Source organism: Bemisia tabaci, chromosome 9, assembly GCF_918797505.1.
Source record: "Bemisia tabaci chromosome 9, PGI_BMITA_v3".
Lineage (NCBI taxonomy): Eukaryota > Metazoa > Arthropoda > Insecta > Hemiptera > Aleyrodidae > Bemisia > Bemisia tabaci.
In genome coordinates, this window is record NC_092801.1 from 37407866 (window position 1) to 37433087 (window position 25222).

Genomic DNA, 25222 nt, shown 5'->3' on the forward strand with positions numbered 1-25222 from the left:
GCTCCATTCCAATGTTGTAAAATCGACTTAAACAATTCAATTTTTAACAAGAATATGACAATCCAATCGCGTCCAACTTTCGGCTGAGTTGTACATGTATAGTCAGAAAAAAAATGCGTAACAGTAACCCAATGATACTCTAAAATTTTTGAGTTAAAATTTTGCAACGTTGAATTAAGGCAACGTTTACCCGTTTAGGAATAGAGAATTTGCAGGTGTCTGACATTTTGAGAATTTCATTTTTGATTCTAAAATGATACTGCTACAAGGACAGAGTGCGAGGATACTTTGGTTAGGATTTGAAGGAGCGCATATTGTATCTATGAAACATTGCATGCATTGAATGCATTTGGGTAAATAAAAAATGTAATTTATGCATCTACTTGGCGTACCTTACTCTCTCCGATACTTTGGTTCCTAAATTGAACAATTATTGAAGAAAAAGCGACAAAATAACCCAATCTGCTAAAATACGTGTGTTTAAATGGAAAATGCCGCCTGATAATCTTCACAAGGCGGCACATTTTCTCACTTTTAAATATATTTTTCTCCAATTTCCGATGTCAGAAAAAAATCATGGAAAATACTGCGAACTCAGCTCATTCGGTACTCTCAGATGGAGCAATAAACATTTTGGGTGCAAATTCTCCATTAGGTTCATTTAAATGAAATAAATTGAATTTCAAGGGAAATTTGATTAAGATAATTAGCCTTGGTCTCCAAGTAAAGACCTCATGCCTGATCTGCCGTGCTAAGGAAGAACGCCGTATGAACCTTCAGATGTTGCCAAGTTTCCTTCGATAAAAACCGAAAGTACTGGGAAAATTATGAATATTAATTTCTCAAATTTTCAGGCAATTTTGTATGCAATATAATCTAAAATTTCAAGGGAAAATATGCATGAATTTTGTCAAAAAGACAGGTTTTATCAAAGGAAATTTGGCAACTTCCGAAAGTTCATACGGCGTTCTTCCCTATCACGGCAGTGATCTCCCGCGCTGAGGTAGCCGTGCTACCTGTGTAGCCTGAGCCCGTTGTGATTATTAATTTCTCAAATTTTCAGACAATTTTGTATGCAATATAATCTAAAATTTCCAGGAAAAATATGCATGCATTTTGTCAAAAAACAGGTTTTATCCAGGGGAATTTGGCAACTCCGAAATGTTCATGCGGCGTTCTTCCTTAGCACGGCAGTGTGCAGTGATCTCCCGCGCTCAGGTAGCCGTGCTACCTGTGTAGCCTGCGCCCGTTCTGAAGGCGCAACTGAGTCCCGGGTCCTTATCTGCGGCGACACGAGGCGGGGGCCGGCGGGGGCCCCTCTCCCGCGGGGCCCCGCGCCCCACTGGAGCTCCGGCCGCGTCTCGCCTGGCCGCCTCGCGCTCAGTCGAGTTCGAAACCCTTGCTCCGAACGTTGCTCGCCAAGGCCGTGCGCTGTGCCCCGTAGCTCGCTTCGCGTCGTGTGTGCCTGTGTTGTGCTGTGGTGCTTGTGTTGGTTGCTGTCGGTGACTGTTGCTGAGTCGGCGTCGACGAGTTTCTCCATCGCTCTCACTGAGGAAGTCCGTCTGTGGTAGGCGAGATGCTCCACCGTAGGGCCTCCTAGCATCTGCTCCCTTTTCTATAGGTAAATCAGTTTTTCCGCCCCTTTCCGCCCCTTTTTTTCGTGTTTTTCAATCCGTTTTACCCCAAAGTTTTCCTATGTGATAGTTTTGTGTGGTGAAACTGAGTTTTGAGCCAGTTAAACCATCGAATACCTACCTGGAACGCCCCCACTGGTATGACGACCATTTGGTGATCTAAGCAGTTGGATAACACTTTACACAGGTGAGAGATCTCAAAATTCTACAATTTTTCTTGATTGAAAGCATGTGAATGTTTTTTCTTTATGCTTTACGCTATTTAGTTCTGTTTTTCTCATCATCCGACCACCCAATCACACCATGGGTAGCTCAATATTGTTTATCACGATTGTATTACCTGAGAGGTGGCCATTGTGGTGTAGGTTAATTAGATCTTCCGAACGAAACCAGTTGGCTCTGCGCTAATCTTCATTTATGGAGTCAATCAATGATTTTTTAGATTAAAATAAATTGGTACAAAGGAACTAGGTCACTCACCTCAATTTAGGGGTAAATTATTGTAGGTTTTTTTAATGGTTCTAATTTTCACCTGAAGCAGGTTTATTGTGCAGACAAAGTCGCACCCTCAGGTGCATCAAGCAATGACCAGGTGGGGTTGCCCTACCCCCTTCTTCATAGAATAGTTCTCAACAATTTTGAAGATGATTCAGTGCTAATATTTTTATGTATTGCGAAATTTAAAGCAAAAACCTTGACCCTCTTTGGTGGTTCAGAACTCTCTGCTGGCCCCCACTCACACCCACCATTCCCTGTGGCCCCTCTTCCCCAACTACCTACTTGCAGATGTGTGAGATTGAAAGTCTCTTGCTTAGTAATTTATGAACTCTTGAAATTACATAAATTAAGGGGGAAAAAATCGTTGGGATGAGTAACTATATTGGTGATACATGACATAATAAACAGAGGTCTAACTTAATTTTTAGGGATGGGGGTATGTTGATAGTTCCTCTCATTTTTACCAAGTAGTTCCGCCGAGGAACATAGCAGGCACCCTTACTAAACAATTTTAACCCAAGATCAGATACAGATCAACAGTTTTATTGTTGAAACACTGTACCTACTTTCATTCGTACTCTTTATTTATTCTTGACTTTATAATTATTTTTTAATTTTAATTTTATATATTTAATTATCTAATTTGAACTGATTAAAGTAGCTCGATGCGCTATCAAAGGCAAAAATCGCCACTAAATCTGCACAGAGAAAATTCCGTAAGAGACTGATTTAAACCAAAATTGGACGCATGTACGCTGAAAGAAACAATATCTCACTAACTACCCTCCTTAAATATTTAAAATCCAATGAAGTGCGTATTTATTCGCATTTATTCAACTGATCAGGCAACAACTAAGTTTCCAAATATTTTAGCTTCGGTCATGAAATCGACGAGGCTGAAAACACATGACCTATGAAGCTAATTGATAGGTAAAATCGCTCCTTTTTATCCCTTAAAAATATACACCCGAGAATACTCTTTTGCTTTATTCGTCCCCTTCGTATACTCAACAGTGTGTAGTTCCCCTACCCCAACCCCAGCTGTTCCCAGTTTTAAGAAGCTTCAGTCATGCAGTCGGCCTTAAATTTTAAGCATTTATTTTAGGGTTGAAAAATGAATTCCGATTCTAAACATGGCTCTACTTCGTAGCTTATTACCTATTTAGTAAATCAAGAGTTCTCCTCCTTCCTACGAAAGCAATTTTCATTAAGTAATTCGAGTTTTTTTACTTTAATAATAAAGTTCCTTGCCCCTCGTTATGAAAACGAGTTCTTGCCTAAGAATATCCATATTTTGCAAGTTTTCTTACAATCAGGAGTATAAGTCATTCGGCGATAAATCAGAACAACTTTAATATCCGTGTTCGAATTCTACATGTATAAAAGCATTTCTGCAAGTTTATACTTAGCGTGCGTTTTGATCGACGTGCCTGTCGAAATACTACCAAAAACTACGTTTTTAAGAAGTCACCAAGAGGACATTTTTAAGATTGATTGGACCCAAAAAGAGCCAGTTGTAATAAAACGAGTGATCAGAGGTGACCATTAAAAACATCACTATACTCCATGCATTTCCAAAGCTGGTCGGAATTCGGCTCATTTAAATCGCGGCCAAATATCCTCACTTTGGAGACGATCGTAAAGTTTTTTTTTTTCTTTTTTCATTTGGCGCTCCAACGTTATATTGACAGAGTTATCCATGCCCCGCACATTGCTGCCAGTCTACGGAGAAAATTTCGAATTCAACCATCATCGAGCAAGGTGGCAATTGGAAAATCTGAATCCAAATTTAACAACACTGGCCCCTTTCAAAGTGGTTCAGGTCTTTGACAACTTTTCGACCACTCGCTGAAAAGGGGCAGTGTAGTTTTATCGTCTTGGTCCATTTGAGAGTTCTTCTCGAGTGGAATCATTATGTAGTGACGCAATGAAAGCTCACTGATTCGTCGAGGATCGGAATGCGTACCTTTTAAAATTCTTTAAATCTCGATCCTGAGGGTCTTTCAGAACTCTGGCAAATGGATTTCCTATTCAAGAACTCGGCTTCCGTTCAAGACCTTATAATTAACGCTGATTGGCCCTCCTCTTGAATGAGTTCCTTAAATCTAACGACAAAAAATGAGTGAGAAATAAATTCGGTTGTGCTTTATTTTACACATTCTAAACTAGCTTTTAAGGGAGTTTTCCTCACACAATAACTAGGAGTAGAAATGTTTTTGTGACGAAGACGAAGGGATTTTACACTGGAAAAAAAAAACACATTGGATCTAGAGTCCAGACTCTTAAAAACATCAACAAGAAAAAGGACTTTAGATTCAATCAGATTTAAGCTTAAATCAAGAACCCAGCCCCTTAATTTGAGCGGATTTCTTTTTGATTTAAGCTTAAATCTAATTGAAACAAGAGTAATTTTTCTTGTCAATGTTTTCAAGAGTCTGGACTCTAGATCCAATGTGTTTTTTTCCAGTGTTATACCAGCCATGCATGACTAACATTTAGTCTTGATTTTCTATGCTAAACTAAGTGGAGTTTGCATTATTCAAAGACCACATAGTTAACAATTTAGGAGTGACGGAGTCTACGTATCGCCCGTAAACCCCGAGTGATATGAATGCGGAACGGATTCTATTTTCCTTACGGAGGTTCTTACACTATTACGGAGCAGAATCTACTCTTTTTGCGGTATAGCATGTACGTTTAATTTAACCTGCAATTTCACTTCACATTCATATCGCTCGGGGTTTTTGGACGCTACTTAGACTCCGGCACCGAATTTTACTCCTCGATCTTCATGACAATGTCACTCTCACATCGATGGCTAAAGTACAATACCGTCCAAGTGAAAATTTCGCCGAAAAAAAGTTCGCAACTTTGGCGCATTCTACAGTATAAAATACGAAAGTTGGTGTTTTTAGTTCTTTCCAATTCCGCTTGGGAGCACTCTAGTGATGATGTAATGTTTAAGACATATTGCAAACCAAACGTACTAAAATTGCATAAAGTTTTTACTTACACAGAAAAAAAAGTTACGGGTTATACAGACATACCATCCGCGTTCCGGGCTCAGAGGCCGAAAGTTCCGGGCGCTGGAGCCGTAGCTTCGACTGCTCCGGGTGCTACACCCAGGACTATCGGCCTCTGAGCCCGGAACGCGGATGGTATGTCTGTATAGCCCGTAAGCACGGCTTCCACGGCCGGAGTTTCTTTTTCAGTGTAGTACTGCGAAATCGTCAGTTTGAAGATAGGCGGTATTGTACCTCAGCCAGCGACATGAAAATGAGAGTAAACTGTAACTTATAAAATAGCAAGGTCTCAAATGTTCAATATCTGAGAACAAACTCCCAAGAAATGTAGCCAAGAGGATTGTGTGGGAGAAGAGCAAAGGCATTAGAAATACAGAGCTCACCAGAAAATTCTACTCTAAGCGAAGGTCCCTGCATGGTTTAATGGTCTTCGCTGATCGTAGTTATATTATTACACCTTGCTGTATCCCACTCGTACGTAACCTGATCTGCCGTTTAATAAGGACGTTTCCCCGTTCTCCATCCTTTTCTTTTCTCGGTTTACGTTTTAGTTCTTTGTCTCGTTTTCTCCTTGAACTCGTTACAGCATCGTCAAAATGAGACTTCCCACGTTTTCTACGTATGCGATTCCTCGCGATGATCCTAGTTCTTACATAAATGCTTTTCTCTTCTTGTAAATCCATACTGATTATAACACACAGTGTAAAGAAAGTTCCGTTTTAGCCGCTGAATCTCAATTGGACTACTTTTTGTAATTAGGAACTACAATTTTTGGCGCAGTTCAGAAACAATGTATGTGCCATAGTTTCCCTACACACACAAGTGTTTTTACGGACGAATTACGGCCAGAAATCGTATTTTCCAATTTCAAAATGTAGTCCAATTCATACCGAACATCTAACTTTTTCAGTTCAAGTAACCGAATTTTTTGGTCATGGAAACAGAATTTTCGTAAGCTGAACCAAAGTTCGTTTTTTGAGACCGACAATTTCGGTTAACGGTGCCGAACAATAGAGGTGATAAGTATGAGCCAAACCGTTCTCTCCATGCACTACCATCACATGAATATATTTAATTGCAAATTTTCACAACTGGACTGCAGTGTGCAAAAAGGAACTAATATTTTTGGCTCGCTTCAGAAACAACGCCTTACTTGTGTGATATTGGTTCGCCCCTGCAGATATGCGCTTCCATGAATGAGCCAAAAACTGTGGTGTATTTTTGCTACACTAAGTTAGATTTTCATTGGTAATTGTTTTGTTTTTTCATATAATTGAAAAAAAAAAAAACTCTTATGGACTTCAACCAAAGCCATCGCAAAGGTGGAGAAACATTGTCACCCCCGCAAACATTATATTATACATCTCCACATCCCCATCAAGTAGACAACATTTTACAATTTCGTAAGACAACAATATCTGCCTCAGTTTAGAAACGAACGTGTGCACCATTCGTTTCCCTACAAAAACCTTTTTTTAAGGGGGAAAAAGGGGGGTAAAACTGCGTTGTCTTGAAAAATCGTGGCAGAAATCATTTGTTTTTTCAAAAAATCGTGGCAATTTATACGTGCAGAGTGATAAAAAAGTCTTTTGGACATTTTTGTGAAAGGGATTTTTAAAATGGGAAGGCTATAAGAACTTTTTGCACCCCTGGACCAATGACCAGAATTGCGCATTTCCCTTGTTTTGGAAGTAAGTGTTGGAATTTTTGATGTTCAAAGACGATTTGCATGCAATAGAATTAGAATGGGGACAAAACTTAAAAAAAAAATGAAGCTAATTAAATTGATGAAGCGCAAGAAATTTTGGTGTTTCACGCAGGTGCGTACTTTTCTCATGCCTTTCTTGACATTCTTGACCCCAGCAGCTTACCACAAGTTTCCAACACTTTCGTCTAAGCAACACACCCCCTCCCACCTTCCGGACGATGGGTCACCCCACATCTGACAACAATGCGTTGCCTCCCAGACGTAAGGTCGTAACCACATTTAGCAAAAAACCCTGCCGCTCATGAAACTCAATGTTTTCTCGGGTTCAATTGAAAGTGTATTTACGCCCTTTTGTCAACCAAGCGACGGATGGTCCGTTGCTGGACGCTGGTTGACGGTGGATGGCGCTGCTCCTCACGACTTTCCGAGCGGGTACCATTTTCGTCTATCATCTGACGCAAAGGCGAATTTCCATTTGCACATGAGTCCCAGGAAATATGGCTTCATATGTAAAACAGGGCTCACGTTAAAATTGAGGTACGCCCTTACGCCGGAGGAGCGCCATTTTATGGCCGGCCGAGCCTACGGGATTATCCCGATCCTGCCAGCCGGGCCCGCGCATTGCCAGACTCCATATCGGTTTCGGCGTAGCCGAACGGAACAGAATTCCCACACGTATCCGCTGAGGTCTTACGTAAAATGCGCGAATTTATTAGTAAATCTGGCAAGGCTGAAAGGCATCGAAGACCAATTCACGCGTTTCGTGCGGAGGGTCTAAAATTTTTATCCAGTTCCCAATAATGAAACGGGAGTTTATACAGGGCTCTGATGTCAAATTGATGGACAATACAATTTAGAGACACCGAGCGAACAATCTAAGCCTCAGTATAACCATTTCCTAGGCGTAAGGACTTATGTATAATATAACGGAAGATCTCGTGTGCAAGCCTTAAACTCATCTGTTTTTCTACCCTGCCGTTGAAGTCTCTAAACGTATTGATCGACAAAATCTGCGGTTGGGGCTGCCTCTAATCACTTCCTCGCGCGCAAGAGTTGTCCTCTGTTTTCACGCGTATTTTATTGCTCCATCTTGCTAGCCTTTCGTTAAAGTCTCCAGGAATATGCTTTTTATTCAATCTCGATAACTTACAGCAATTTGATAAACATCGTTACGAACAATCGTTCAGAGAATGCCCGAGATTCTTCTGGTTAATATGCAATACGTGAGGGGGAATTTGGCGGCATTGAAATGGAATTACGTCCTTTTGTGAGGGAAACAACAAAATGGCAACAACGATTTTTTCAAACTCGAAACGTGAACTGATAACGAAGCAGACGATGTCGACAAATGGATGACGGCCAAAATGTCGTCGAACTGTCTACGATTTACCTCGCGGAGATAACATCTCGAGGGGTTTTTTAGTGGGCGTTGCGGGGTCTAAATAAAAAGAAGAATGGATTCCAGTCGTAGAATAAGTCGACGCGGACTCTTCGTAAGTCCGTTCTTCGAACCGGTGAAGAAATCCTGACAGATCGCACGCGCGTGCAAGGTAAGGTGCATTAGGCAAATTATGTCGGCTGAGCTTCGGGAAGTCATCACCAGATCGCATCCCAATCGCCGGGCAAATTGCCTGGCGAGGATTTTTACTGACCTTATTTTTCACTCCAGCGAGCTTTATCTTAATGTCTATTGGCAGCTTAGGTGTTCTGAGAGAAAGGTTGCCGAACTTTGCTCCTAGATGTTGACTTGCTAGAAAAATACTCGTCCTGGAGAGGGAATTATATTTATTAAGGATCGTGCAACGCTGTTTGCAAGACGTGTCTTTTTGGACCCAGTCCGAGAGAAATGCCTGGGTTTGCTTGCCTCTTATTTCTTTTTTTCTTTTTCTTGTCGTTTTAAAATATTCCCGGGAGAATCGTTGGCTTTTGGTGATAAGGATAGTCAGAAAACGTCACGCTTTTTTGCCATAACTCTGACTTGTTCTGCCATGCTGAGGAAAAACGCCGTATGTACATTCAAGGGTTGCCAAATTTCCTTCCATAACATGTCTATTTTTGAGGAAATTTATGAATACTTTCCCCCGAAATTTTCAGGATCTTTGGGTGAAATTGCGAACAAAATTACCTGTCAAATTGCAGGAAAAATCTTCATAAGTTTACCGGGAGTGTCGTGTTTTATCATAAAAAATTTGGCAACGCCTAAAGGTTCCTTCGGCGTTTTTCCTTAACACGGATATTGAAATCATACTTCTCAGATAAATCTTCAATTTTTGCAATGATCAATCGTTTCTTCACTTTTTCAATTTTCCTTTCTTTCAGACTATCTATCGTTCTAGACCTAAAGCAACCTTAGAAACCCAAAATACGAGAGAATATAAGACAATTCCTCAGACTTGGAGATATTTTAGAATGCAGGAAAGCTGTAAACTGAGTCAATAATTAATTGTAAATGAGTTATATTATGCGTTCAGAGGTCTATTCTGTCGTGCTAAGGTAAAACGCCGTGGGAACATTCGAAAGTTGCCATATTTCCGCGGATTAATCATGTATCTTTTGGGAAAGTTACTCGTATTTTTCCTTGAAAGTTTCGGGTATTTTAGATCTAATTGCGAACAAAATCGTCCGAAAAATTTGAAGCAAAACATTCAAAAACTTTCCGCTAATTTTGGTCTTTATCGAGGGGAATCTGGCAACGCCTGAAGGCTCTTACGCTGTTTTTCCTTAGCACGGCAGTATTGGTATCTGCAACGACGACTTTCATCTGACAACATCGCTAGAATACAGTGTGCGCCAGCAGAGACCAAGTGTAGCGCTCGAAGCAGTGAAAAATCCAATCTAATCAAAGCGACTGTAAATGTTGCTTTGTGTCCGTGGATTTTTTATGTCCGTCCCCCCTCCCCTCTCCCACCATCTTCCTTGCTCATTGTCCGCATCCCCTCTCTCCTCTCCCGATACTTTTCCGATCAGGATGGGATATCTGCGGTACTCAACTGAAAACCGCGTACCACCTGTACAGCTTTATGCTGCACTTACGAGGTTCTGGGGTTGGAGAGCAGAGATGGTCTCAAGCTTGCGCGTGGTTTTCGTTCTCAGCGACTCCACAGCCGCCAGAGTTCTAGAGATTTTGAAAGGATTCGTCGGCAAAGTTGAGTGGAAAGAAATTTCGTAGGACTTAAAAAAGTCAAAGAAAAATATGTAATTAAGAATCCCAGATAAATGTATTTTTTTTTTTTTCAAGCATTTATTCATAACGGTCCCGAAAATTTTGGAAAGGGCACCAAGTACACACTGGAAAAAAAAAAACTTATTGGATCTAGAGTCCAGACTCTTGAAAACATTGAAAAGAAAAAGGACCTTTAATTCAATCAGTCAACACATATTTTTGATTCAACACATATTAGCGCCTACAAGACCGCGTGGTTCTTCACGCATTGCGTCAAACACAATGCGGTCAGCGTGAAACGCATAGCGCCTACAAGACTCCGCGAATGCTTCACGCATTACGTCAAACACAGTGCGGTCAGCGTGAAACGCATAACGCCTACAAGACAGAAGGAATACTTTACGCGGTCACACTGGAAAAAAAAAAAAAAAAAAAAAAAAAAAAAAAAAAAAAAAAAAAAAAACACACATTGGATCTAGAGTCCAGACTCTTGAAAACATTGACAAGAAAAAGGACTCTTGATTCAATTAGATTTAAGCTTAAATCAAGAGGAAATCCGCTCAAATTAAGAGGCTTGGTTCTTGATATAAGTTTAAATCTGATTGAATCAAGAGTATTTTTTGTTGTCGATGTTTTTAAGAGTCTGGACTCTAGATCCAATGTGTTTTTTTTTTCCAGTGCAAAGTTGAGTGAAAAGAAATGTCGTAAGACTTGAAAAAGTCAAAGAAAAATATATAATTAAGAATCCCAGATAATTGTATTTTTTTTTTTTTCAAGCATTTATGCATAGCGGTCCGGGAAAATTTTCTCTTCTTGCCTATCCGCAAGGTCCGCATTTTGGGATGCGGACCTTGGTAAAAACGCCAATATTTTTTATCGACTGTGGCAGAATTACCGAGATAAAATGGCAAAGTTACCGGGAATTGATTACCAATAAAAGTGGTATTCTTACCCGAAAAAACAGTAAAAAATACCGGTTTTTAGGTAAGCTTACCAGTCTGTCTTGGTAAAATTACCAATAATTGGTAAAAAAGTGAGATGGTAAAGGTATCAACGGACCTTGGTAAAAAGGCCGAGAATTTTTTTCCAGTGTATATCAGATACTTATCCTTTTTTCGAGCAGTTTTCTGTTCAGATCAGTCACGGGAATTTTCGAAAAATCGGAGTGATTTTTTTCTCTCGAGCAACACAAATACCACGCTATGCGCACGATTTGGCAACGGCGAACAGTAGCGGTAACTCTCGCCGGGAACTCGGGGGCAAAGCCCTCCCCGATTTTCTCCCTTCCTTATCCCGGGAGTGTCAAAGTTCCTTGTACTCCACGAAAGTAATTGCAGTCGGCTCACCAGCGTCCTTCCTGGGGGCTTTGTCGTAGTCTTCATTACAGCTTCACTAGTCCATAACTCTTTGTAACACGGAAACCGCCTTTGATATCCGCTCCCCCCCCCCCCACCCTGACCACCCAATATTATTGCAACCGAGGTATGTACAGGATGATTTAGAATTAAGGGTGGCGATTTTAAGAGACCGTTCTTTGGGTCAAATGCAAAGGTTTATGTAGGCAGTTTTGAGGCGTTTATAAGATGCGTTCGCGCACTGAAAAAAATTCGCGGCATTTTTCCAAGTCCGGTACCTTACCATCTCCTTCTTGCCATGTTGGTAAGTTTACCAAGAACGCCGTAAGCATACCATAAACCCGGTATTTTTACTGTTTTTTTGGAAGTAATACCGCTTTTATGATAATCAAATAACTGTTTTACCCGTGCAACTCAAATTTTCCAGCGTAAAAATATTGCGTTTTCATAGGTCCTGCAAAGAATTATGTAAAACATTGTGCCGAGAAATAACTAGATCAAATAGACCTGAATTGCTGGTAATTTACCTTTCTCAGTAAATACTACGAAATGGTCGTTTCACGGCGATTTTGCGTCGCACGGCAGTTCTCTCCTCCTCTTGTTAAGACTCTGTAATACAGATCTGCATCACCCTCTATAAAAATTCAGCAACACTCAATTCAGCTTGCTCTCTGATAAATTAACGTTTTATGATGAATTTTGGATGGACAACTGCCCCCTCGCTTTAACTTTTTATCCTAAACACTGAAATAAAATATGGACAATATTACCATACTCGTACTCTGACACAGTGACCCGAGTATGGCATACGGTGAGTATCCCCAGACTTCCGGTGAAAATTATTATTGTTACGGTTCTTTTCACTAAATAGTATCACTGTGTAAAAAATCAAGTAAACTTGTAGTAGGTGTTGCGGTAGCATTTTTCAGTGAGACATCAGAAAAATCGGCGCTACGCACTCTATTTAGCGGTACGTACCACAATCTTGAGTGCCCCTCTCCCCCGTAACGCACCCTCGAACAAAGACACGGACCCCCTTGAGTGTTACGTCCTTTTTTCACAAAATTGCGTCCTCCTAAGTTTCAGAATGGCATGCGCTTTCAACTATTTGGGAACACTTATGTTCGAGTTTGATGTCAATTGGTCCCAGAAAGTGACTTTGGGTGCTCCCTACATGTTTTAGACTTTAATAACGGTAAAATTCATTTTTTGGAAAGATTTAGGGGTAAGAAGAGAGGGCGATGTCAAAATATCAAAGGGTTATTTCCATTATCTGTCGAACCAAAGCTCCCACTCACATTGTCCGCACAAAATGAGCTTCCTTTTTTTTTGGGCAAGTATAATTATGTAGAGTAATTGAACTTAACCTCATCATGTAATGTGATCAAATCTCATTGATGTTTTTTTTAATTTAAAATACTTTTTTTAACTTTGGAGAAGCTGTCTCTGCGAAAGGAAGTCGTTTCCGGGATAATTATGTGAGGGGAAAAAGTCATATCCCGATCCTGGAATAGGCATAGGCTTTCCAATTTATGAAAACTATCCCTGAATCACCCTGTATGGGAAGATCAATGCCGGTCAGGGTCACGTGGAGAGGCATCTCCCCTTCTCCTTCTCACCTGTTAGCTCCAGCTGGAGGAGGAGGGAGAGAGTCAGTGTTATAAATGCCGGTGAGCGCACGCTTCGGGTGTTAGATAGACAAATTATTGTTCCACGCTTTATGTCTAACCGGGAGTAAATAATTAGGAAAGACGCCTGTAGCCCCATGCTGACAGCGTCCGACCCACCCCTATGGCCTATCATCCATACGCTAAATTATTCGTTTTAACGGAATGTACTTTGCTTTCATTATATTCTACGCATTTTATTGGCGAGGCAGTTCCAGCACTCACGTTCTTGACCCCGGTGACTCTTGCCGTCGGTGAAGGTCTTAGCTTCGAGGAGTCATCGGAATGCATGTTTTTCCTTTTATTTGAAGAATTCTTAGATAGCTTTAAAGGTTGATGGATTACCTTTTAAAATTTAATTAGGAACACCTCCCAGCACAGAGAAAAATCTTCAGGTTCCTAGTAGACGCTCTGTTAATATGTTTCTCATCGGATATTTTTTGTACATAAACGGAATTCTCGTTGTTTCAATGGAATTTTAGCTGCCATTGGGAGAAAAGTATTAACAGGAAGTCCTACAAGGATTCGTGGAAATGTATCTTTGTACAGCATGTTTTCTGGTAAAATGACAAATTTTCTTCATGTAACTTATCTTTATATTTTTTATTGATATGTTTTCGGTGGTCTGTATGTAAAACCTTCCAAAACTGTTATGGACTGGCAATTTCGAAAAGTTCTAATCAAAAGGAAGTACCCTCTTTGCAAAAAAAAAAAAAAAAAAAAAAAAAAAAAAAGAAGAAGATTCAAACAGGGACATTCTCCTCTTATCTGTTTGAGCATACTTAAAACAAATGAAGAAGTACCAGAGACACACATGCATTAAATTTACTACATTGCTTACATTGTTAGTGCAGGTTTTTTTAAAATGTAATATTGAGTCTGATGGAAGTCTACCTGAAAGGTCTCCAGCGGTTTTATCTTTCCACGCACACAATAAAAAATTGCAACATTTATCGTTGAGTTGGACTTTTTGTGAGGTTCGCTCTAAATTTCGGGACGTCAAATATCCCCACGTAGTCGAAAAACCACCAAGTAGACAAGGATACGTAACCGTAGGGGTAAATGGACGCATTTACCCCCACTCTGCCGGTGCTAAGGAAGAACGCCGTATGAGCCTTCAGAGTATATTTTTCAAATTTTTCAGACGATTTAGTTCAATCTTAATGGGAAAAATATCCGAAAAGTTTAAGAAAAAATATGCATGACTTTTCCGTAAAAACTCATGTTTTATCCGGGAAAATTTGGCAACTCTCGAGTGTTCATACGGCGTTTTTCCTTAGTGCATCAGTACCGTGGACATATTTTCGTCACTTTAATGGTCTTTCGTCTGCGTTTAAAGTTTTAACTCCTGACATTTAAAGCCATCAGATGGAACGTCGAATTCGGAGACAAATGTCATAAATTAGGTCTCATTTGACGGATTTCTTTCTTAACGTGCAATGAGCTTTGTTTAAAGTCACCGAAATAAAAAACCGCTTGGATCTTGAGTCCAGATTCTTAAAAATATTGACAGTAAAAAATACTCTTGATTCAATCAGATTTTTGGCTTAATTAAGGACCGAGCCTCTTAATAGGACGCATTTCTATTAAACGGAACTAAACGCCAAATTGAGTTCAATTTGAAGATTTTAGAATCCCGGATAGCGCGTTCTGTCAAACGGAACTAAGCGTCATGAGAAAGCATTGCGAATATAGGACGGAACGAGCATCGGGTTCCGCAACACCGCCAATCCAAGCCTCCCTCTCCCTTCCTCCCCCCATGGCGCGGCGCTTAGTTCCGTTTGATAGAAATACGTCCAATTTGAGCACATTTCATTTTGGTTTAAGCAATAAATCCGATCGAATCAAGATTATTTTTTCTTGTCAATATTTTCAAGAGTCCGGACGCTAGATTCAAGCTACTTTTTTCCCCAGTGTTGGGTGAGTCTACACATCCATCATGAATTGACCATTCTCTTGGTAATATTAAACGACCGTGTTTCTTCTTTTCCAGGATGGACTCCTCACTCCTCACCCCCTTCCTGGCGGTAGCCCTGCTCCTGACCCTGAGCTCGGCGGCCCTCTACGACCCGGCGCTCACCTCGAGCGACTCGCAGATCGCCCCCGACGTCCGCGTCGACTGCAGCGGCAACGAGATCTCGGTGGCCATCGACACGGCGAGCCCGCTCTTCAACGGGATGATCTACCCGAAGGGCCTCTCCAAGAACTCCTCCTGCATGGCCGAGTTCTACGACAACCAGTCCCCCGTCGTCTACAAGCTCCCGCTCCGCTCCTGCAACACCATGTCCACCCAACTGGATGACGGGAGCGTCGAGTACTTCAACACCATCGTCGTCCAGCCGCACCGGAAGCTGGTGACGAACCAGGGGCGCGGCTTCCACATCCGGTGCCGCTACCAGATCCGCGACAAGACCATCTCCAATGACGTCAACGTCAACACCCTCGAGCCGACCATGCTCCACGCCACCGCCCCCATGCCCGGCAGCGCCATGAAGATCTTCTACGGCGACCCCACCGGCAAGGAGGTCGCCGAGAACGTCAAGATCGGCGACCCTCTCACGCTCGTCGTCTCCATCGACGCCCAGGAAGCCTTCGGGCTCCGCGTCACGGACTGCCTCGTGCGTGACGGGCTCGGCTGGGGCGAGCAGAAACTCGTCGACAAAGACGGCTGCCCTGTAGATCCCGAAATCATGGGTCCGTTTAAATACAGCCCCAACATGACCACAGCTTCCGTCACCTTCCAGGCTCATAAATTCCCCTACACCGCATCCGTGTACTACCAATGTAACGTCCAGCTTTGTGTGAAAACCGATGGTAGCTGCGACCAGGTCCCCGACTGTAGCCGACCGAGAGGGATGCGTCAACGACGAGAAGACAATGGTAAAGAGGAACAGGGGCGTATCACCCCCATTGAAGTCTACAGTGGTCTCTACGTCAACGAAGCCACCGATCTTGGGAAATCTGACCAATACGACCTCACGGTTGAGGCTGATCCTCTGGACGACCCGTACAATATCTGCGTCTCCCAGAGGAGTTTCGCCATTGGTATCGCCATCGCTGGGCTCGTCTTGATGCTGCTCACCGTCCTTGCGGTTCTCATCTTGCTCACCAGGAAGCGCTCGCATAAGGATATCTCCACGACCGGCAGTTCCATATATAGTGGACCGTACACTAACACCGCTTACAGCCGTAGTAGTTAGACTGTGATTTTCTACCTATGCCACGCATACTTTCATTAAATCCGGGCCACATTTTTTAATCGAGGGATCGCTATTTTTGGCTTGTTTTGAAAAATGACATTGGTTTTTCCTATGCGGGCGAATGAGCCAGAAATAATGGTTTTTTGTTGCAACGTGTGATCCTTTTAGGTTTAAGTTTCGAGTCTTTCGTGGGTATGGATTGCCACCCGATGTTGGATAATGCTATATCATGAAGTTTTGTGTTCGGTGCTTTGCTTTGGTGTGCCAAAGGCAGAAGGTCAATGGAATCATAGGTTGAGAAAGGGATTTTCAGCTTCGGCCTCTTTTTTTTATCCTTGCACAGAAGGATAGGAAGGAGGTGACTGGAAGGTAATTTGATCTGACTTTTAAATTCAGATTGAGAAAGAAGCCGATGCTCATACATTGTATGTTGCGAAAAGTATCAAAGGATCTGTTTAAAGTTTTAAGCATGAACTTAACAAAGAATCAACTGCCATAGGTTATAAAAATACTGGTGAGTTCGTGTTGAACTTATTTTCTTAAAATCTTAAGCAATTTCAATGTTTTAATATTTCAAGTTGTTTAAATTTTTAGACTTTGAAAGGAGCGAATGAGTTCCGAAGAGTTTATGCAATTTTTTTAATGTTTTTTTATTTCCGGAAATATTATTACAATTTGTTTTGTATTACACAATGCCTCGCACCACCCATCAATCATTCTAACACAGCTATGATATAGATAAAAAAAAGTCTTCTTTTTCTGCCCTTGTTTATTCGGAGCAGCTGCCTGATAATTGTACATGCCATTGAATTCTTATGGCTTTTAAATCGAATGAAAATATTATTAAACTTACGTTTGCTGTCATATTCGTACTCCTTTTCAAAACAATATTTTCTTTTTTATTGTGAGACGTTTATATCAAGTATTTTTCTTGTAACAAACATGTGATATTACTTTTATTTTATTCAATTCCGGAAGAAATAATTTTCAAATTTCTTTGCTTTCACCAAAATATTCTCAATTTTTCATGAAATTTCACAAGATTTACGAAAAAATAATTGGACTACATTTTGCAATTTGGAGCTATAAATTCTGGCCCTGTTTAAAAACAACGTATGTACCATTAGTTTCCCTATGCTCATAAGTGTTTATACGGACAAGCCAGAAATTGTAGTGCCTACTTGCAAAATGAAGTCCAATTCATTTCCTTGAAACGGAATCTCCAATCTTACATCGTCTTGCATTCTAGTCACAATATTTAGATTATTTTATTTCTTTTGAATTTATTTAGTATTCTCACAAAATTGTCCTGGTATGCGTTATCCTCCTGTCATGGTGGTCATCTTTAGGTGAAAGGGTTCTTCATTTACTATCTCTCCTATTCTTCGTAGTCTAAGCGTATGTGCAGAGCCTTCCACCAAGCTTTTGAAAGTACTTAATTTAATATACTTTTAATGCGACTAATAATGTTAACTTCACGAACTTTAATTCCTTCATGTAAATACTCGATAATTCCTAAGAACTCCGTCCATTTAGTATTTAAGGTACACAGTGCCCAATTTTTTCATGGTATTTTCAATTGCAATGACGCATAAAATGATCGATAGTATAACTTCAATATAAAGTACAAACTAAATAATGGATCGAGAATTGAGTAGAAAAGCGTGGCTTTATCTTTGTCTTCTCTCTTAATCATGCAGTTGACTGACCATTCATAGAAGATAAAAAATGACCTCTTCTCGAACAATAGATTTACCTGGAAATGTTTTCGATAATTTTTTTTACTGTCCAAGCATAATATAGCATCACGTGTCCTTTCCTAACTTATGTGATTAGTTTAAGTAAACATTTATGCAATAATTTGATTTTATTTGTACTGACTTACTTGCTAAAACTTTTTTTCTCCTAAATAAATATGTTCATTTATTTTTAAAATTGGTCTTTATTCAATACCCACTTCCAATCAAGCAAATTTCACCTTCTCAAAAAAGGAAAAAAAATGTCGAATTTCAATCAAAATGAAAATCATGCCTTAGTGCAAGCTGTAGCCTTAACCAAACCTAAAAATGTCAAGGTTTATGCATGATACGTAAAAATCCAACAGCTGTCTTCAAAAAGAGGGGGGGGGGGGGAGAGGGAGGGAGAGAGCGTTAGAGAATAAGATGAGAGTGTTGGTGATTTTGGGAACGAACGTTAAAATTGAAGGTTCCAAAATGTATTCAAAAGGAATCCTCCTACTTCTTTAATTACGCTTTTTGTAATGCTTATTTAAACGGGTTTGAAACTTTAAATAGCTATTTTGACTTTCCGATTGAATATCAAACACAAATTAATATCATCATAATCAGGTTCTAATAAATAACCCCCCCCCCCCCCAAAAAAAAAGCCAAAGAGGCACGATGATCCATGGCTCATTTCCCTTCGTCTCGTTAGAGAGTATCTAATAAGCAGTGGCGTGGCGTGAATTGCGATATATCGATTGTTATGCCATTTAAACGTATGGTAAAGGATCGATAAACAGGGTGTTCGTAGCGAACACCTTAATAATCGATTCTTTATCATAGTTTTAAATGGCATAACAATCGATACATCGCAAGTCACGCACGCCACTGCTAATAAGTAGGTAAGGGCCCCTTCTGCTCGGGCATCTGCACCCAAATGGCAAGCTACGATTTATAGGCAGAGGCGCCCGTGCCGTAGGTGTAAATGAAGGAGTGGGCTCCTAAAACGGGGGGTTCACATCATTTTCATACGAATTTAAATCGGAGCTCTATAATTTCGATAGGTTAATTGCACGTTCGAATTGCAGGGTTGGTCCCTCGTGCCAAGGTTGCTCCCACCTGCCATTCAACTTTGCCGCAGGGTTTCACTGCCGTCCCGAGGAAAAACGCAGTATGAACCTTCAGGCGTTGCCAAATTTACTTTGATGAGAAACGAATTTATTGGGAAATTTGTGAATACTTTTCTTCCATCTTTTCAGACAGTTTCATTTGCAATTGATAAAAAAAAATCTTGAATTTTCAAGAAAAATAAGCATGAATTTCTTCCAAAATAATTTTTTATCAGAGGAAATTTGGCAATATTCGGATGTTCATACGGCGTTATTCCTTAGCACGGCAGCTCAAAACTTGGTTACTTTGACTGAGGTTGGCAGATGCTTCCCGAAAATGGAACCCTCGTTTTCTTTTTACATTGTTTGCTTTCAGGAATAACTTGTGAGCAATTTTCAGGTTTAAAGAAATACAGTTACTGAGTTTAAAAGCCTTAGATGTTGGTTTTTTCCCGTACATTGTACAGATTTCAGAGTTACAATCGAAAGAATTCCTTATTCATAAATTTAATTTTCTGTTTAAGGCATCATCTGCTCACATTGCTTTCAGTCATTTTCATACAGTTAAGAGCTACAAACCAGTTACATAAAAATGTCATGTAAACATATTCAGAGGTCAACTGTCGTAAAAAAAAGGGTGAATTAAGTTGAAAAACAAATCCACTCCTCCGCTATTCCTTCCGCAAAGTTTTGGATCAAGTTTTTGGTGAGTTATTCCAAAATTTCTAACGAGAATTTTAAAAATTTCGGAGGAGGCCTCTCAGATCTTCTTTTGGAGAAAAGTAAATCCCGCAAACCCTCCTTCGAAGCTGTGGGAATCCCAAGGACCCCCCTCGGTGGGGTGCTTTTCAGCCCCCAACCCTCAAAAAAAAATTCTCTGGAGGATGTCCCCTCTGCCTTACTCCACATGTAGTTTCTAGTTCCACCCATATAGATGTTTATTATCAAATTTCACTTTATATTGATTTTTAAACTTCGGTTGTTTTTCACGTAATAGTTTACAGATAACACGTGTCATTTTTCTCCCGTTCAGAGCATGTCAAATGACCAACTAACTCCGAATTGGATTTGGGGTATAGGGGAGTAATGAAAAATTTGCAGAGGCATAATTTCCTTACTGTACACTGGAACAAAAAAAAACACATTGGATCTAGAGTCCAGACTCTTGAAAACATTGACAAGAACAAGGACTTTTGATTTAAGAAGATTTAAGCTAAAATCAAAAGGAAATCCGCTTAAATTAAGAGGCTTGGTTCTTGATTTAAGCTTAAATCTGATTGAATCAAGAGTACTTTTTCTTGTCGATGTTTTTAAGAGTCTAGACTCTAGATCCAATGTGTTTTTTTCCCAGTGTAGGTCGCACCACCTAAAATATTTTGATATCAATTAAAGCTCATACAATAGATCCTTAGCGCTCCTCCACGGCGCGGCGCGGCAGTTGTTACTCGCTCCGAGATTCGAACAGGGGATCCCTTGGTCGGGAGCCAACTGACCAACCAGCCGGCCAATTTGAAGCGGCACGCACTTAAGATGTTTATTTACGGACTTCGCGGTCCGCGGAACCTGTCGTAATTCAGTCGAGCTTTCAGCACGCTGCACGCGTCAATCGTGCGGTCGCTCAGTGGCCAACTTTTAACTGAAAAGGGGAGTAGGTTTTCATCAGAATTAGTTATATATATGCATGGTTACCTGGATTTTTTTTTGTTCAAAAAAATCGGTTCAATGGGATCAACCAAACTAGTTTATCTACATACATGAGCCATATTTGATTAGAAATGATTCCTATTCACAACATTTTGATTAAGTCAGGTGAAGTTGGGTTAAGCAAGGTGAGGCCACGAGAGGCTCATTTAATTAACCAACCATTAGGTGCCGATCAACTTTCCAAGTATATTTCTGGATATGTAATTTTTCAATTTCATATTTCAATTTTCAAAAAAACTTATCTCTAGAAGCATATCTCGTCGTTTTCGTGACGGAAGAACATAACTGCATTTGAACTCTACATGATTTTAACCTGTGCAAAACTGCTTTTAATAAAAAAAAAAAAAGTCCTATCGAGCGTTGCCTCCAGACATTTTCACTCATTTTTCCTAACCAAGAAATCAGCAAAAAGGACAGAAATTACAATATCAACAAATTTAACAACGGAAATTTTTTTTGTGGAATTGTTGTGTGAACAAATTCAATTGTTTGAGTCAATATTGCAACCTTGGGATGGACTTAGGTTTCTTCGCCTGGATAACGACGTCTACATCAGTTCATATTGAGGGCTAAGATACAATACTACCTAACTGGCAATTTTGGCAAAAATGAGTTTGCGACTTTGCCGCAATCTACAGTATAAAATACGCAACTAATGATTTTAGTGTTTTTCCAGTCCAGTAGGAGAGCGCTGCAATGACGCTATGATATACAAAAACAAAAAAAAAAAAAAAAAAAAAGAAAACTGCATATCTAACCTCAAAAATTTCAAGGTTTTCTTTTTGTCCTGCAAAACGTTGAGTTTGCAGATAGGCAGTATTCTGCCGTGCAAAGGAAAAACGCCGTATGAACCTTCAGGGGTTCCCAAATATCCGTTGGTAAATCGTAAATTTTCGGGAAAATTTTTGAATACTTTTCTCTCAATTTTTCAGATAATTTTGTTCGTAATTTCACCTAAAGAACTCGAAAATTTCTCAGAAAAATATTCATATTTTCCCTCAAAAATTAACATTTGATCGAGGGCAACTCTCGAATGTTCATACGGCGTTTTTCCTTAGCACGGCAGTATTGTTGTTTAGCCATGGATATAGAGTTTTTGGCCGAGAAGTCCCGTTGGGGAGCTCACCGAGCCACGGGACGAAACAAGCTTTAAGAGGCCGAGTAAACAATTTATTGAGCATTACGGCGGTGCAAGTGGCAACGCTCCACAATCTACATCCACTAAATACTCAGAAGGTGTTATAAAAGAACTCGCCGACAAACGGGCCTGATCGGCCGGCCGAACGTCCGCCATCGCGACTTACAACTACAACTGAATATACTACTCTTAACCAAATAAATTGCTTGTAACTATACGCCGGGGAACCCAGACGCGGGCTCTCCATACCTACGGATCTGCAACTTACGTACCGGCCAGTCCCACATCTCTTGTTAATATTTACGTTATGCTGTAAGCGCCGTGGGCAGAACATCGTGAAAAAAATAAAAATTAATACATAACTGACATTAAGACTCAATAAAGGTTTCACCAAGTTCAACGTGAAAAAGAATTAAAATAAATACAAAACTGACATCAAGACTCTATAAAGGTTTCACCAAGTTCGACGTGAAAAAAAAAAAAAAAAAAAAAAAAAAAAAAAAAAAAAAAAAAAAAAGCAAAAATAAATACATAACTGAAATTGATTCTCAGGAAAGGTTTCACCAAGTTTGACGGAATTTTGAGGTTTATCCACAAGTCAATAACATACTAGTAAAATAGTACTGGGTTCAATTGATTTGGAGGGGAAGCAAGGTCGAAATAAAAAAAAAATAAATTAGAGCCAAAAATTTGATCTCTAATGATTATCAGAACAAGACTCTGCGGGTTTCAATAAGATCGTTTCCATTTTCCCTTTGTCTTTTGCATATATCACGTTCTCCTATTTTTCAGCCCGCACGCCCACTTAAGAAGAGCCCACTCTCTACATGCACATAAAAAAAAAAAAAAAAAAAAAAAAAAAAAAAACTTTGTAAAACATAATTATTCAGACTCTCATGAGTTTGCAGTTGCTTCATGCGCAAACGATAGGCCACTCTATGGAATCAATTTTTAATTATCATAAGGTAGCAAAAGTATCCAAGTATATTGTTTTCACTCTAACAAATATGTTTTGTATCATAACAAAGCCTTAAACTCTCGTTTGAAAATCCCAGAGGTGCAATTAGCATTTTAGTTGTTTTTTCTATCTCTGCGTTGAAGTCTCCAAAAAATTGCATTGTCGTTAGACCCCTAAATGCCTATTAGCTGCGACTTGTAAAAATAAAATAAGTGCAAACTTAAATCTTGTAAATTTCTCGCATTCAGGCTCTTATTTGTGTCGCGTTTAGGTATAATTTTAGGTGTGGTTTAGGGATCAACATAACCTAGAGTACCTGGGTGGAACCCCCCTTGATACCAACTACTTATTCGCGGTATTTTTCGTAATGGATCAACAATGAAGGGATGATGTATATATTTTTATAAGTATTGGAATCTTCAAATGCGGGCTGATACTTGAATTTTATAGACAAAGGTAAAGTGGACTGATCCTTTTGGTTGAAACAGGAGGTTTTCATAGACTAGCCCATTGACTTAAAATGACGGCTCCCAGCCGTCCGTTGATTGTTTGCGTTATTTCGGCGATTCTTCGGTAGATTGCGTTCTCATCAATGTTTATATGAGTAGTGTGGTCACTCTATGACCTGTTATATGCGTTTGAACATGAAATAACCTCAACATTTTCTGATTTTCGCTGATTTTGCGATTTTTGCGACTTTGACAGCTATAAACAGGCTATAAACCACAACAAAAAAATCATTTTTTCAAAGTTTTCACCATTTTTCTCAAACTTTGTATCGTGAATGCTTATTGTGTCAATTTTCACCCTAAGAGAAAGAATTTCTGTATTATTTTGAAGTGTTTAAAGTTACTGATTTTCGTCAAATTAAATCATAAGTCAATGGGCTAGGGGAGAAAATGATGGGCCAACCCTATGGGATCTCCGGTGAATTTTGTTTTTAGTTTCCTTACAACCACCCGCTTCCACGGATAGGATAGCTCTACTTTAGTTTGATCTTTTTTGTCTGTCGGTGTATCTGTCGATTTCAATAATGAGCCCACTGGATGCAGCACAACTGTAATAGCCGTCCAACGCAGCGGCAACCGAAGACAAACCCTGGCCGCGGCTTGAATAATAGGGACGAGCATAAGTCATTCCCCGGAACGCATGGACTGCATAATGCACCTGAGAGCAGCGCAATGGGCATATTTTACCGCCTCTCAGTTTTGATCGGGCAACGCCGACTTTGAAAAAACAACTGCCTCCATGGACTAAAACAAGAAGGGGAAGAATAGTTTACCGGGGCGACAGGCAAGTGGGCTGCAGTCACCGAGGCTGCCATGCGGACTCGAAATCCATCGGGAATTTTATAAATGCATCAGGAATCTTATAAATGCAGGAAATGCAATTCTAATTCTGTCGGAACGACAGGGCTTAAGTTTAAAATTCCTCCCGGCCTAATGACCTTAATCGCGCCCACACGGATTGCCGATGGACTTAATGCGTTCAATTAAGGACTTAATTTCATGACTTTTTTAAAAAAAAAACTGAAGCCCCTTTTTCAACTTAAGCCCCTTAAGCTTGCCCTTTTAAGTATACCTTTGAGCTGTGATCGAACTGGAAAAAAAAACACATTGGATCTAGAGTCCAGACTCTTAAAAACACCGACAAGGAAAAGTACTCTTATTCAATCAGAGTCCAGCTTAAATCAAGAACCAAGCCTCGTAAATTAAACGGATTTCGTTTTGATTCAAGCAAAAATCCGCTTAAATCAAGAGTGTTTTTTCTTGTCAATGTTTTCAAGAGTCTGGACTCTCTAGATCCAATGTGTTTTTTTTCCAGTGCATGGATTTCGGTGCTACAAATAATGTTGGCATTTTTTCAAAAAGAAATAAAGTATGTAAGTATGGCGATAAAGGTAAATAGAAGTGACACGAGGTTTCAAATTGAGCGGAATGAAATCTCGGTCAAATATCTCCAATTATTTTGGGAAAGACTAAGTCATACCCTGGACATCTTCAAAATATTCATCGGGGTCAGTAGAATTTCACAATGAATATTATCTGCACTCGCATGCAGTTGCATGTAAAATTGCATTGCTTCATTAGAGGGTGCTTAGCGAGCCGAGATTGTAATCTCTTTTAAATGTTTTTTCAGTTGTTGGAAATTATAAAACAATGTATTTAAAAGTGGAAAATGGACCACTTTGTGATGTCCATTTTCCACACAAATAAATTTAATTTAGCATATTAGGTCATTCCGTCATATATCATCTCATCCAAGAATTCTTTAATTTAGACATCAAGGTCACCTTTTCACAATTCGAAACAGAACACTCATCAAGTGTCAGTCACTAGTCCTC

The 25222-nt window shown here is 40.0% G+C and overlaps 2 protein-coding genes across 2 annotated transcripts in view; both read left to right on the forward strand.

Moving 5' to 3' along the window:
- The first annotated feature begins 1362 nt into the window (after window positions 1–1362).
- The window catches only part of Sema5c (Semaphorin 5c), a 232364-nt gene continuing 208504 nt past the window's right edge, over window positions 1363–25222 (forward strand). Inside the window, exon 1 of the mRNA XM_019061175.2 lies at window positions 1363–1621. The gene's annotated coding sequence lies outside the window, so the exon portion shown is untranslated. The remainder of the gene's footprint in view (window positions 1622–25222) is intronic.
- On the forward strand, window positions 1628–18183 carry pio (zona pellucida domain-containing protein piopio). The gene is made up of 2 exons (XM_019061178.2): window positions 1628–1821; window positions 15042–18183. Exon 2 carries the CDS (start codon window positions 15043–15045, stop codon window positions 16246–16248), a length of 1206 nt encoding a protein of 401 aa, XP_018916723.2. The 5' UTR covers window positions 1628–1821; window position 15042; the 3' UTR covers window positions 16249–18183.

Excerpts from the sequence above, each read along its gene's own strand:
- pio (XM_019061178.2), top strand. The coding sequence starts at position 15,043 with ATGGACTCCTCACTCCTCACCCCCTTCCTGGCGGTAGCCCTGCTCCTG.